General features: G+C 34.5%; 1 protein-coding gene across 2 annotated transcripts in view; it reads right to left on the bottom strand.

The window, feature by feature from the left end:
* Window positions 1-17: 17 nt before the first annotated feature.
* Window positions 18-15,526, bottom strand: part of TARBP1 (tRNA guanosine 2 -O-methyltransferase TARBP1) — a 30,661-nt gene continuing 15,152 nt past the window's right edge. For both annotated transcript variants that reach the window (XM_026705201.2, XM_087937425.1), the window contains exons 15-30: window positions 14,357-14,547; window positions 13,777-14,029; window positions 13,500-13,688; window positions 11,116-11,315; window positions 10,816-10,887; window positions 9,523-9,643; window positions 7,814-7,924; window positions 6,410-6,559; window positions 6,079-6,165; window positions 5,232-5,428; window positions 4,254-4,335; window positions 2,872-3,043; window positions 2,458-2,649; window positions 1,734-1,858; window positions 1,045-1,181; window positions 18-340 (exon numbers count right to left, since the gene is read on the bottom strand). In XM_026705201.2, coding sequence (XP_026560986.2) covers window positions 166-340; window positions 1,045-1,181; window positions 1,734-1,858; window positions 2,458-2,649; window positions 2,872-3,043; window positions 4,254-4,335; window positions 5,232-5,428; window positions 6,079-6,165; window positions 6,410-6,559; window positions 7,814-7,924; window positions 9,523-9,643; window positions 10,816-10,887; window positions 11,116-11,315; window positions 13,500-13,688; window positions 13,777-14,029; window positions 14,357-14,547 — 2,454 coding nt within the window. In that variant the 3' untranslated portion in view covers window positions 18-165. The remainder of the gene's footprint in view (window positions 341-1,044; window positions 1,182-1,733; window positions 1,859-2,457; window positions 2,650-2,871; window positions 3,044-4,253; window positions 4,336-5,231; window positions 5,429-6,078; window positions 6,166-6,409; window positions 6,560-7,813; window positions 7,925-9,522; window positions 9,644-10,815; window positions 10,888-11,115; window positions 11,316-13,499; window positions 13,689-13,776; window positions 14,030-14,356; window positions 14,548-15,526) is intronic.

Genomic DNA, 15,526 nt, shown 5'->3' with positions numbered 1-15,526 from the left:
TCACTAGCACCAAAAACTGCATTAAAAACAATTTTAATACTGTCATTTTAAAAATTGACATTTTGTTTAAAATGAGGATATACAAAATCTAAGACATAATTAAATTATAGCTATGGTCATTTCGGGGAATTTATAGCACCGTCAAATTATCAGCTTCAACAAAAATTAAACGTTTTGTCTTTGTTCTTTTTCCTTGGCCATTTGCTGTCTTGTATATTCCCAAATGAGCAGAGCACCACTTACATGGACATTAAGTGAACGGATAACTCCTTGCTGAGGAATTTCTACACAAGTGTCCAGGTGTTGAATTACATTTGCCGGGATTCCCTCGTGTTCATTTCTGTTTTTAAAAAGAAAGAAAAAAAATACATCAACAGAAATGGAACACTGCTCAATGGCAGAACACAGGCTTCACATGCAGAAAAAAAATCAAGTTCAAATGCCAGCATTTCTAAAACCATATCTCCCTTGAATACTGAGAAATTGCTGATAACATTGAGCTAGAAACATCAATAACCAGATTTGCATATTTTCATTTCCACCCTCCTACTCCAAAATACTATTGGACTTTTTATTGGAGATCCAGGCCATGGACAAATCTGAAATGTTTGCAGTTTCTACAGTAGACATTAAGAGATAAAAATCAGTAAATACTAACAACAAAGGCAGTCTTATGTACTTTAGTATGGATAGCAATTACTATAGCAATTTGTGAACTATCACTGAGAATAATGTGATTTAGACTCAACTTATTTTTAAAGAATTTGTGTTAGGTACAATCAAATATGCATCAAATATAAGTGGCCCAGTTTTATTCTACATTTTATTTATACTGCAGAGATAGTAAAAAAAAAAATTCTGTTCAGCTTTTCAATCTATCTACTATTGGTATGTGGCTGCCTAACAGATGAATCACTAGGGAATGTAGCTCTCTATGGGAAGGTTCTGCAGTGCATAGGCAAAACTTTATTTTCTGAATGGTTGTCAGTATTTTCTACCCAAAATACATTTGAAAAATGTATTAGAATTTAAAAAAATTGTTACCCCAACAACAGCAGGGATTTCTCTGGAAAGCAGTATTCCATTAAATTGCAACTTTTGGCTGTTTGCTCCACCCCTATTATAAAATAGCCTTCAGCTTTCTTCTGTTCCAAATATTCAATAAGCTGAAATGGCTTTACCTGTAAATTTTTGAAAAATATTAGCATTAGGCTTTGGAAGTGTGTATTTTTCATTAGTACACTAAGTTAGATATAGTAAGTTCTGACTGAATAGATCTATCCTGGCTAATACCATGTAGACAGAAACCTTTTCATTTTGATTGGACTGATCAAGATGCTGCCCTAGTTCAAGAATCGTAAACAAGTCTTCAATTTGGTGCCATTCATAGCATTTCACCAGTAAGCTAACTTATGTTAGTTAATTGGGTGTCTGATTCAGAAGAGCCACCCACATAAAGCCGCAAAGTGAGGCTCGCTCTTTCCTCACTTGTCTGCTAGAATTGACTATATATGAAAAATCCACCATTATAATTCTCCCACTGAAATAGAAGAGAAATAATAATGCTAAAATTGGACTGTCCCTTTAAATTTTGCAGCTAATATGTAACACCATAAAATGCAGATCAATTTATAGGGTCCAAATTTTGAATGCAACTACATGAAAATCAGGAGGAGATTGTATACCAATTAACTTGCATGTCTGACAGAACAGGGAAGGTTTATTTTACTCACTTCAATAACAGAAAGCCATTGTTCAGCAGACACACTGAGATGCTGGAATTGCTTGTCATTTATATAATGGAGGTTGCTAACGGTTAAAGCAGAAACACCGAAGATTTCACACGTTCGACACAAGCCTACAAATAAAGCAGAGCTCTTTCAATAGGACATTGATTTCCTCAGCTGAATAGTGCACAGAGGTACCATAGAAGGAGATTCAAACATAAGACTACAAACATGCAGTGAGAATCATGCAGTGATGAGGTGCTTAAGACATCTGGCTAGAAACTGGGAGGCCATGAGTTCTAATCCTGCTTAGTCTGGGTGACTAAGCCAATCATTCTTTCTCAGCCCTACAAAGAAGGCAGCAATGGCAAATCTTGCCAAAAGAACTGCAAAGTTTGTCCAGGCAGTTGCCAGGAATCAACAGTCTTGAAAGAACAATAAATAAATAAAGATAACAACCTTTAAACCTAACCTTTAAAATCAAAGATGCACTTTGTATAGGACAATTATTCCTTAAAATAGCCTAACATAGGTATTAACACAAGAAAATAAAAGACATTTCTCTTTTGTGTAAACAATTTGAGAGTTAAATTGTAAGAACCTACTTCCTCTTTTTCAATCCTCAAATTATTTTCTAGGCTAAACTATGTTTGTTACTTTATAAATATAAGGCATACAATGTAAAACAAAAACAAAACCTACAAGTAGTTTAAAATGAGTAAGAGCTTACCTCCTAAATTGGTGGGTTTATCAATGAGCGAAGCAACTACAATCAATTTCCTGTTTGATTTTCCAAGTTTAGTGGCACGATCTTGAAACATAAGCTCCAGATCCAAATCAGGAGCACTGGCTTTGCAAGGGATAATTTTTTTCTGAACATTCACCCACCGCCTTTCGTTATTGGGCTCAGCTAAATTTAGTCCTGAGAGAAATTATGTAATTAGCTAATGAAATAATTTCTTTTAAGAATCTCAGCATTCTAGGACTTAAGTACTTAGGACAAATACAGTCTGTGTGCTCAGTAATTATGCTCTTAAATGTCATAAATATATTTTAGAGTCTTTATAAAATATGTATAATTATTTGACCAGCACAAATTATTTCCTAATGCTGTTTAGTTTCTGATGATCACTATTATTATTACCGATATCTTGCTGAGTCCAGTCATTTGGCTTAAGATCAAGAAGTGTAGTTTGAGAATGGCAGGATGGAAATGTTGAACTCAATGGAATGTCTCTGAATGCCGTAAATTTAGAGAGAGAGATCCATTCCTCTTCAGGAGTTTCTGAAAGGCGTGGCAGCGTGTAAAATATTGTCTAAAAAAATAATATTTTGAAATATCAACTTCCACTACAATGTAACATTTTTTAGCAAAAGCCAACCAGTGATGCTTGTCTTACTTCCACGTAGCTGTATATTCTATATCTATGGAAAGATCAGCTTCTGTCAAACTGATGATTAAATATGCTTGAATTCCAATTGATTTTAAAGGCAGGTAGGCATATTTAACCTTACGATGAACGTTTTAAAATAAGCAAATAATTACTTTTCACATTCCACAGCTCACATTACTGCATACACAGTACAGTATAATATAAACTTCACACAAGTACAGTACATTGCACATTGAACTTTGCTTGTTTAAATTGAGTTTCTAGCTCTTATGGCTGTAGAAGATAACTTGGAAAACATAAAATATCTGATTAATGCTCTAAAGTCAAGATAGAATCTTTCACGATTTTCAACATCTGGAAAGCAAATCTTAAGCTATGTCTAAATAAAATATTAATTTACTTTGAGAATGGATACAAATGAACCCATTGGGACTTATTTTTAAATAGGGATGGCTTAGGTAGCTTTTGCTTATTTTGCAAAATAAGCATATAGGTGGAACGAAGTTTTTATGTTTTTATAAAAATAACACAAACCAGATTGATCTGAAGCAGCAAGCAGTGGCTTATTTAGTAAAAATGTGGCATCATATATGATAGATGTAAACATTTACTTTTCTATTAATAATTGCTGCAGAGTTTTTATACCAGATACTATAGTGTTTACTTTTAGATTTAAAAAAATCCTATCTGTGTCCTACCCTTTCTCCTAAATAGTTTACACAAACTTAAACAGAATTATTCCCATTTTTTTGCTCATACCAACACTGTGAGATCAATTTAGTGTTTTTCAAACTTGGCACATTTAATCTGTGGATTCAAGAACTCTCCAACCAGTATGACGGGATTTGAAATCCACACATATTAAGGTTGCCAAATTTGAAAAATTTGAGTAAATTTACAAAATGATTTTGATGAATTAGATAAAAATGTTTCATCTAATTTGAATATTTAATATGATTATTCATAAGGTAGCAAGGAATCGTACCAAATCTGTGCTTTATCATATTATGGGATTATTTAAAGCTGTGTCTATCTGAAATATATTGAAAGTTCTTACACCACCATCTCTTGGTAAAGCAGATACAAAGATAAGCAAAAGAAAATATTTTAAAATGCTGAATTCTGTCCTTACCTCAAGGCAATAATCCTTAAGTGGATGAAAATGTTCAAAGAAAAAATGTTTCTGAATGCGCTGCCAATTCTTCTTAGCATTCCTGCAGATGATTTTTTTTTTAAAAAGCATTAAGATCTGATATAACAGGAAACATTCTGTATAGACCATTCCTGTTTAAAAGTCTAGTCCTAGATTGATAGACTGATTATGTGCCATCAAGCCACTGACAACTGAATTCAATGAACTTATTCCAAGATAAGTGGCTGTTGGACTGCAGCTTAGCTTCTTATAATAATGTTATGCGGAATAACACTTGATTGTTAATCACAGTCCCACAATGATATAAATGTAATTGACAGTATGTGAAGGTTTACAGTATTTAAAAGTTTAGAAAACAGCATGTAGTTTGTCACCAGCAGGTACAGTAAAAAATAGATCTGTACAAATTCTTTTGGTACAAATGTATGACAATCATTATATTGGGGTCATTGTGGCTCAATTTTCTATGATATCAATTCCATTAGAGGTATAGGTAGACTGATCACAACTGAGCACAAAATTTCAACTGATAAGCAAGACAGTTAAGTGAATTTTGCCACAATTGTTGAATGAATCACTGCAGTTATTAAGTTAGTAACATGATTGTTAAGTGAATCTGGCTTTCCCAATGACTTTGCTTGTCAGGCCACAAAAGATGATACATAATGTATTTAAGGGCTGCGAGCATCCTAAGAAATTCAAAATCCAAAGGCAGATATAAATATAGGGTAAATTTAATTCCTCGGAGTTGAGATACAGTGCCCTCTATGGGACTTAATTCTAGATCTTATTTATGATTGCACTGTCATTTCTTTGGATGTGTTTGAGATAAGAATTTATTGTTAAAGTAATACCAAATTGCTCATCAAACCTATCTAGGAATCAACTAAAAAGTCTTTTTACCATTTCATGACAACAAAAAGAACCATACTTTAAATTAAAGCATGCACTACTAACCCTGTGCCATGCATGAGTTCCACTTGATTTAGACTACCTTCAATAATTGAAGTTAAAGTGTCGAAATCATTCACATACGATGCTTTGCACATTCCCCAAATTTTTTTAAGTGCAATTAAAGCATAAAGCCGAATACTAAAGTTGTGATGGAAGCACCACTGTAGGACAACAATTAACGCTTTCTTCAAGGTTGATATCTAGAGGGAAAGAAGCATAGTTTTAATCTTTGGCTCTACCCAGCAAAGTAGGAAGATATAAAAAATAACATTCACATAAACTGCCATGAATCTAGAGATAAACTGGCCCTGTAAAAATTGAATACATTAATAGTTTATTTAAAAATCCTAAGTAGTTGTGGTACTGGGATATATGATCATGTCTGGGAGTAGGGGGTGAGAGAACCCCATTAAATGTTGGATTCACACAACAAAGTTAAATGTAAATGGTTCATATCATTTAATATATATCATATTTTCTGTCAGCCAAAGGAAATAATTTGTTCATATCAGCACAGATATGACAGATGTATAAGAGGCAATGAATTAGAGCTTTAAAATGAAATGAAGCAAATTAATAAAGGATTTGACTGTCCTAGTGCTATTTATGATGGCCCTATGCTGCCTCCATACCAGCTGTTTATCAAACTTACTAACACAGGGAGATTTGGTCCCTGAAGGAAACGGAATACTAGATTAGATATTGAGACCAAACAGATCTTTGATTAGAGATGTTCAAGGAAAACTACATATAGACATACAATAATAGTCTCATCTGGGTTGTACCAACAGCAGATAACAGGATTTATTTTCTGTAATCAACTTTTTTAGTTTCAAACAAAAGCACTTACTTTGTCAGAGGTATTCTGGAGAATTATGTCAAAATGTGACAGGACTGCTAAAAATGTGCAAATGCTAGTTTTAAACTGATCTTCATCCTGAAAAAAAAGTTCTATATTAATCATAATTATTTCTCAATTTGTAAAAATATATTCAGCCTGATAAGAGCCATTCTTGTCTTCCTAATACTGAATCCTAACTACTACTATTCTAATGCAGCATATATTTTCAATAACAATAACTCAATAGAGTATATTTTCTAACAATCTTGAATGCAAGTTTTATAAAAATAATCCCTTCTTTATTTGTACTTCACTCATACCTTAATATGTAGTCACTCACATAATTAAAGCAATTCCAGAACTTTTGAAGATAATGGGGAAACTTGTGTAAAATCAGAATGATATTCCACTCTATTAAATACTTTACTGATGCTTGATTATTATTATGTCCAGCTTGAAGAATCCTGTCAACGATTCTTGATAAAAGATCCTAAATAAAATATCAGGAACCAAATCAATTATAATTTACAGATGACTTCATCATATTTTATTTATTAGATTGATATCCTACTTTTCTTTCAGGTGTTTGAGATTAGAGTCACTATGTGACATGGGTAGATATGTAAATGTGACAAATAAATAGATAAAATTATGTCCCAAGCACTGCCCTCTACTACTTTTCCCATAACCACCACCATGTGAAGTCTGTTGAACTATGTTGGCTCATCTAAAACCAAGATCTCCTTATGCCTAGTCAATATCTTAACCAACATATTGTACAGGTTTCCCCATGTACAGCTGCTTTCCTCTATATTTCTTCTCTCCCTAGATGACACAAATATTTAAAAAGTGATATTTTTCTAGCAGTATCTTACACTAGATCCACTATAATTATACAATCTGCATGTAAGTTTCTTCTCCACAGAAGATCACTGTCATTTTAAGCAGAGGATCACACATTTTTGTTGTTTCCATTGAACAAGACAGTATTTCAAACTGCTAAGTCAAAAAGTACATTCAACTGAATGAAATTGTAATAATTATTTCTCGTGCCTTTAATCATTATGGTTCTATCTTATCGAAAATTACAAAGCAGCAGCCATTTTTTGCAGAGGCTTTTGAAGTTTGGGCAAGGTGTATTTGGCCTTCCCTCCATTAAAGTAAAATGGTCATTATTGTACGTTATAACCCAGCCAATAATCAGAAGACAAATCACAATGGGCCAATACATTTAAAGAAAGGCCCAATACATTTTAAAACAAAATGAGTGAGCCAGAACAGTGGGGTGGTTATACTGTTGGATTAGGGCCAAGGAAACCCTGATTCAAATCTATCCTCAACCATGGAAACTCACTGGGTGACTTTGTGCTAGTCATCTTCTCTAATTCCAACTTACCCTACAGGGTTGTTGCAGGGAAAAAATGAAGGAAGGAATGCTATGTATTCTACTTTGAGATCCAGGATGAAAGGGAGGATATAAGTGTAACAAATCAGTGCAAATCAATAAAACTGTTGTACATTATGATCACCCTTAAGTGTACAATATGAGGAAGGGAAGAGTTCTACAAGTAAGATTAGATGATTGATTGGAAGAAGATCTCATGACCTCAATTTCAGATGGCAACATAATTATTTATGAAACAATAGGCATGACATGCATTTAGCCTCAGAAAAAATTAGACGCTTATAGTACTACATATTCATGGTATAAATGGTAACACCACAAGTTCTAAGTGAGCCATACCTCATCAAGTTTTGGAAACAGAACTAGCAACGTCTGCCACAGTCGATTTTCAATTCTATGTTGTAAGGAGTTCACATAATAGCGGACTTTTGATTTGGACATTAATTCACCCTGCAAAGAATATAAATATGAATACTTCTAATTTCAGCCAAACAACAAATTGCTATAAAACATCTCATGTACTCTTGTATAAAAAGAATTGATTAAAATAGTTAATAACGAAAGGTCAATCAATTGATGTTATTAAAACAGCATGCAAACTATAAAATGTGCTATGGAATGGAGTGAGAGGTGACTTCTTTTTCTTAGGCTTTGCTTTACTAAAAATTATTTCAGAGAAAAACCCACATCCGATAGACTACTAGGCAGGAATTACCGTGCAATAATCCCCACATTGGCTGTGTATATATGCATGTGTGCATGTTAGCATGTGCACGCAAACCCAGAACTGCCCCAGTGTTGTTCTTTCCATCTTCATAAGAGCCAACATGAAGTGCTCTAAAGGCAGAACAAGGCAAGATTAAGGGTTCATGCTCCCATTCTCTTTTCTAATGAGATCAAGGGGGAAAAGGAAAAGATCCCCATTGTGACCAATAGCAGGCTTTAGACACAGCAGATGATCCACTACCTATCTTCCTATTTTCACCCTTTTTAGGTTTGCTCACCTATTTTCCTGGCAAAACTAAACATAACTTTAGTTGCATAAAAAGGTGGGGTAGTAGTTCTCTAGAATTCAGTGTTTCCCAACATTGGCAACTTGATGTATGGACTTCAGTGCCATCTGATCTGAGCACTTAACATCCAGCACTATATTTTCAATCATTTTATGTTTTCTAGCCATATGGTTTTCTTGGTAAAACAAAACAAAAACAGGGAATGGATTACCACTGCCTTCTCCCATCCAATATGAACTGAGGGCTAAAGTGATCATCTGCGTCTGGCATCTTCCTCTATCACTGCTGTCCAATAAAGGTGCCCGCTTGCTTTAACTGGGTGACTGGGATGAACTTCACACATTGAGTGCTCTTACTGGGAATATATACTCTTGCTCATCCTCCTTACTGGGATGAAGTAATCCAGCAGGACTCTGGGGGAAATCAGTGAGTACCTTCTCTAAATATCAGAAAACCAAAGGCAACGAAGAGAGTAATTGGCCAAATATGGAACAAAGGCAAGCTGAGGCTGCCAGCTTGGAGTCAAATTGGAGGCCCTTTGGTAGGGCATGATGATGAGCATAGGAAGCAGTGGAAGAACCCAGAAGACTGTAGATTGGGACTAAATTTCCTTTCCTGCTAAAAATCACAGGGAGACTTTCTAGCACACTAGTTTCCATAGCCATCTTTCGTGACAGACCCTCTCCTAGTAGTATCTGAGAAGCAACTCCCCCATCAAGCAGCCTTTCCTTATTATCTCTCTGCCAAACCAAGATGCTACTCATCTTATGGAAGTTCTACCTTCCTACCGATTCTGCAGTCATGCAGGGCCAAATTCTTCTTTCTGAAGAGGAGGAACTATCCAAAATGGCTGGGTATCAATGAAAGATTACTCAAAGGTGAGATCTACCCCCCTGCCCAATCCACCTAAAGCCCACTCTTCACCCCTATTTTAAGAAGCAGAAGGAAGGATGATGCTTGGGGAAATGGCAATTCAATAACATTCCTGTTCATATGACTGGTTTTATATAGAGAGCACTATAAACATATTCTTACTTTATCAAGTAGTTTCATGACAAAATCTCCTATAAATTTCTTGTGCTGCTTGTTTGATTCATCCAGCAAACAGATAAATTTGATAGCACAAACTCGCACATAATGGTCATCTCTGTTCTTACTGTAATATATTATGGCAATTACGTATCAGAATTAACTTTTGTTTTCCGAAATAGTCTTATACGTTTAAATTTAGTCAGCAACCACATACACATTTACATATGGTTTACTAAGATATCATGAAAACACATTCCCTTCATTCCCACATATTTATGGACAGCTGGTCTGGTCTAGTGGTTGAGGCTCCAGGCTACAAAATGGGAGTGAGTTCAAATTCTGCCTTAGCCATGAAAGCCAGTTGGGTGACTTTGAGGCACTTCCTCTTTCCCTCTCTCTTTCTCAGATCACCCCACCTCAAAAGGTTGTTGTTGTAGGGAAAATAGGAAGTAGGTGGTATTGGATATATTCGCCATTTTGAATTATTTGTAAAAATAATACAGGCAGGATACAAATAAATAATGTTTACAATTGCCCATTCTAGTGTTGAATAACAATATCTTTCTATATAATACTCATGGTACTACAAACAAAAGTTTGTAGCATTCTTTATTAGTGACTGATATTTATGAGTCTTTTAAATGTTAACGATTTTTAATGCCAGTTAATTGTATTTCTTTATGAAAAACAGAAAAGACAGAATGTCTCCATACTAAGATTGAAACAAAAGATGCCAAAGAATAAACTTCAGTATCCTTTTTAGGTAGGACATGACTAAAAAAATCTGCTTAGTTCAGTGTTCCATCCATAATTAACTATTCTATCAAATCTATCTTAACTAAATTCAAAGAAATCCAGTATATCTATTTTGATTTTGACTAAGGAAGCAATGGAAGAACCCTGTGAAGTCTCTTTAGTTCTGTAAGGAGTCCTTTGAATTAATGGAAATGATTGAACAGCTTTTTTGATACTGAAGTTAGCGTTCAAAAAAACAGAGATCAATTATAACTGCCTCACACTTTTCATGGTGAGCTCTTAGCAGCCTATGATTAGACATTTAGCTTTCATATCATAGTTATCTGAATTTAGAATTTTCAGTAAAATGGACTTAGTAACCAAATGCGCTACATCATTTTTCCCAAATATATAATATGGGCTTCAGTTTAATAAATTAGAACCCCATATAAAAATTAAATGTGAGCAAAGGAATATTGGGAAAGAGGCGATATCAAATCATATTCTAAACTACTATAGATATAATTAATGTTAAGTATTATAAAACAAGGTAATACTGACCTTTCCGTAACAACATTTGCTGCACATTGATCTCCAAGATTTTCAACAAAAGTGTATACCTCCTGAACGAGTCTTGAAATTAATTTACATTTAAAAGTGAACACAGAAAGGAAATTAAAATATTGTTAATCACTTATATTGATTATGCTATCAATCATCATACGTTCACAGCAAAACAAATACAACATGTTAGGTACTCCCGAGAATGGCAGGAATCTGCTGAATGTGTGACAGCATAAAAATAAAATCAGTGAGAAACAAGCATGCATAGTGTGGTTTTTATTTTGCTTTGGTTTTTACCTTTGATCACGCCTGAAAATAGTTCCAAACAAACAAGCCTCAATAAGGAGTTCAATGTAGTTGCCAGCATTTGAAAAGGCATTTTCCACAGTAGTTATTTCACCAGAAGGAGGAAACAGCCAAGACTGACAGCAGTGGCTTACTAGAACATTAAAGATTCCAGTCTTTGTAGATGAAAGTTCAATCATTTGAAACATAATCTGCGAGAAGGGAGGAAAACGTAATTGACTGTAAAACAAAATAAAACAATAAGTTTTATTTCATGTAGGTATGAAATAGTCAAGCAGAAGGATTCCCCTTCCCTCTTGTACTTATCCATACCTCCTCTAAACTAGTTCCCTGATGTTGGGTAACCTCTAGTGCAGCGGTTCCCAACCTTTGTGGCTAGGCGGCCCGGTGAGGGGAGGGGAACAGGGCCACATGAGCAGCAGGCAGTGCATATGCTCATTTGTATGCAAGTTGGACTGCATGTGTGTGTGCACACGCACCAGTCGACTTCTCGCACAAGTTGAGCTGCACAGGCATGCGTGCGAGCCAGCCCACTGCTCGCGTAGTCCAGTTGTGAATAGGCCATGGCCCGGAGATTGGGGATCCCTGCTTTGGGCATATCCGTAAAAGTTGAATTAAAAGGTGGAAGAAAAGTCCAATCATTTGAATGGAAATCTGCTTGGCTGACATTGAATGATTTCCACAATAGCATTGTTTTAGTACCTTCTTAAAATAAGTAAGTCTTCTTTTCCTGATTATATAAATATTGAGTTCTATTATTGCAGGTTAATTTAAGAAATTAAATTTTACTTGACACCATTTGAGTTACATGTTCTTCCTACACTCTTAATTTTTTGACAATTTGAATAAGTAACTTCTCTAGATATCATGGACAAATTATCTCTTTCAAGAGGGAAAATATAAAGATTTTCAGCATAAACCATTAACTCTAAACTTAAGTCAAACTTGGATTAGTACCTTTTCACTAAAGAATATAAAACAAAAAATGAGGAAGCAATATACTAGGAGTTATTTCAAAGTAAAGAATTGGATATGTACAGTAGATAAGTGTTTTCAACATTTAAAAGTGTTCCTAAAATCAATTCATCCCAGGGAAATATATTTTATGTAATTTTGATGCAACTTTAAATGGAGATTTCAGGGAAGTATTACATTGGTTGAAGTAGGATATAGTTAGTCCTCAACTTACAACTGATTGTTTAATGACAGTTCAAAGTTACAACAGCCTCAGAGAGTGCTTTACATCCCCTAAAGCACTCCCAGCCACCATAAAACATGAAGCTGCCACCCCCACCCCTCCACTGCATTTTGAGTGTTTGGTGACTCACTTGATGGTTGCCAAGCACCCCACAATCAGGTGATACAATCTGCAATCTTCTCTGTTGGCTTTCCCAGAAAACCAATTGAGAAGCCAGCAAGAATAGTTGCAAGCAAAGAAGGATGGAGTGGAGGGGAAATTTTTCATTTTAAAGACTTCAGCTCCTCCTGTGGAGCTGAAATCTTCATCAGGCAGCTTTTCTTTCTATTTATTTATTTTATTTAGTTTGTCAATTGCTTACAAGATAATAGGTATAAGTAAAAACATAGTTATGAATACATGGATACATATAAGAAAAATAAAAGAAACAATAGGACTTTCTACTTAATAACCCAGGAGAATGCTTATCGACTGCAACCAGGAATGCTGTGATAGCAGTCACTAAGTGAAGCAGTCATATGGGCATCTCACTTAACAACCAGCAACCGAGATTCTAGTCTCAACTGTGGCTATACATTAAGGACTGCCACCTGGACGCAGGTAGCATAACTGGAATAAATTCATAACTTTTCTGTAGTTGTAGCAAAACTAATTTTTAATCAAGAAGCTTGATTCAGCTGCCCAGAGTCACTTTTCAGAGTTAGATGGGCAGCATAAAAAAATTAATAAATAATCAGTTCATAGACACTTTTTATATTCCAAATGAAGGTGAGCTCTCTATAAATTCTTGTAGCTTGGAATTAGCCATTTTTACCTGTTTTCTATTGTTGGAATACCTGGATATTGTTAATTTGGAGTTTATTATTTCAGTGCTTGCTTGCATTAAAAATGCCTTGTTTAAAATTCTATGATTAAATAAATGTATACTGTTATATTCAATGTCTGTGAAATATGGGGATGAGGAGATGAGATACTGAACCACTATTGTTCAGTATCTTGGCCTGATTTGAAACTGGTACCTATAATTTCATGATGAATCAGATGCTTCCCGAGTTAAAGCTCAGGAAAAGAGAAGTAAAGAGATGCTTCCATGTTTCAGTTTTAGTCTATATAGGTTCATCTGAATGCAGTAATTAAAAATATCACAAGAAACAACTAACAGTTTTAAATATTTTACCTCTTTTATCTTTAAGTATGTTTCACTCTTGAACCTGGCTGCGGTAACAAGAATTTCAGGATCAAACACAAGTTGAATAAAAGCTTTTAAATTAGGCCAAAATATCAGTTGTGTGTTGCTAAGAGAAAATATTATTTTCCATGACATTTCAAAAGCTTCTATGCATAGAGATTCAGAAGATTCCATAAGCTAAAGGCAAGCAGAAATCATATTTAGTTCAAGACAAGACCAAATTTAAAATACACAATAAAACCCCACATTGTTTTGTTGGAATTACCTTGGAAACAAATATTTTCATGCAGTGAAAAACTGGTAAAACATGGTCAGAAGGAAGAATTGTTATTGCTTCTAGTGCAGACTGTAACATTCTTTTGTAGTCCTGAACATCATAAAAATGTTGTTCTAAATGTTTGTCCTTGGACAGATTTTGATAATTGTTGAGAACAAAATGAAGACAGACCCACTGATCATGTATGTAACGTGCTACAATTTTCCCCCATCCTTCATGAGATGCTGCTTCTTCAACTGAACTGTAGAAAAAATCAGATTACAATGTTGAGTAAATTTTAGTAACACATAAATTATTATATATAATAACAAGATATATTAAAAGTAAAAGAAACAGAAATGGCAATTTCTGTATTAGCACAACCTGCCAAACCTATATGTAAAGAACATACATTTGCATAAATTTTCTCAGGTTTCAATTAAACCTAAAAGGAATAATGGCTACACCAATAATTAGAAAGTCATAAAGGCATCTATAGAATTTTTTAAGGCAGAAATTATAAATTATATTTATAATAATGTAATAGTAAAATACTTCAGTAGAAAAAAAATTGTTGAGCAATTTGTACCTTTGTTGTTCCATGCTGTTTGGCTTCTTTAATACATGGTTAAGTTGGGTGCTGAAAATTGCTGTTTTAAGGGAGTTAACAGCTGGTAGAAATTGAAGTTGAAGGTCTGGATTCTGATCCATAATTTCACAAACAACCTTTAAGGCTGCCAAACTCACTACTTTCTGAATCTGTTCTTCAAGTTTTATGTCCTAGAAGATATAAATACCATGGTTTTATCGTATGTTTGTTTTAAAAAGACAATAAAATATGCACTAATTTGAACATAGGTAAAGCATTTCCTTCTCTAATAAAAAAAAGTTAAACTCCTAGCTTTCTTAATCTGGCAGGTGGGATAGAGATAAGAACCTAATCAAGCTTCCTTCTTCCCCAAACACACACAGTTTTAACCATTATTATGACTAATTGAAGTCATGTTGATTTGAAAGTCTACTCTAAATGCAATTCGTGATCCATCCCATTTCTTCAAACAACTCAAGTTATGTACCATCAAGGGGGCAGGGGGGAAGCAGGCCTGGAGTCATTTGTACAGTTTTAAAATACCAGAAAATCATGATAACCATCCAGCTTTATTAGGCATACCAATATCATCTTATCTATTTCACAATAACATGTTTTCTATTTTAAAGCTTCTGACCCATTACTGATCTGCAATTGTTTGGTAGAACATTGAAAATTGGAACTTATTGTCATTTTATTCTCATTCGAGTGATAAAGTCGAGAAAATTCTAGCTTGAAACTATGTTCAAAATCATTTTAGTACTGTAAACAGTAAAGTTTGTTTGTTTTTAAATCAATTAACATTTTTAATAAAACTTCATTCTGAGAAAATACCTATGCTTATTTTGACAATATATTCCTATTTGAGAACAGCTATTGCTGGGGTTTTCTAAGAGCTCTGTGTGATTCCGCTAGTGATGTCTGCGAGGATGAGAAGCATCGGGGGGGCATGGCAGGGAAGGTGAGCCTACTCAGTTGAAGCCCTGCCCCCTTTTTATGTGTGGCAAACTTTTCTAGTTAGCAAACATTGTTTAGGGTTTCTTATCTGACTTTGGGTTAGACACTAAACCAATAAATAATGCAGATGTGATAGCATCTCCCCCAGCATCAACAGGGAAAATCCAATTGATGCAAGTTTGATTCATTCTTAACTATAGGCCATTGTAACCT

This window comes from Pseudonaja textilis, chromosome 1, assembly GCF_049901715.1.
Source record: "Pseudonaja textilis isolate UNSWEBS1 chromosome 1, rPseTex1.2, whole genome shotgun sequence".
In the NCBI taxonomy this organism is placed as follows: Eukaryota; Metazoa; Chordata; class Lepidosauria; order Squamata; family Elapidae; genus Pseudonaja; species Pseudonaja textilis.
The sequence above is the reverse complement of the archived record's forward strand: the minus strand, read 5'-3'. Positions and strand labels throughout refer to the sequence as shown.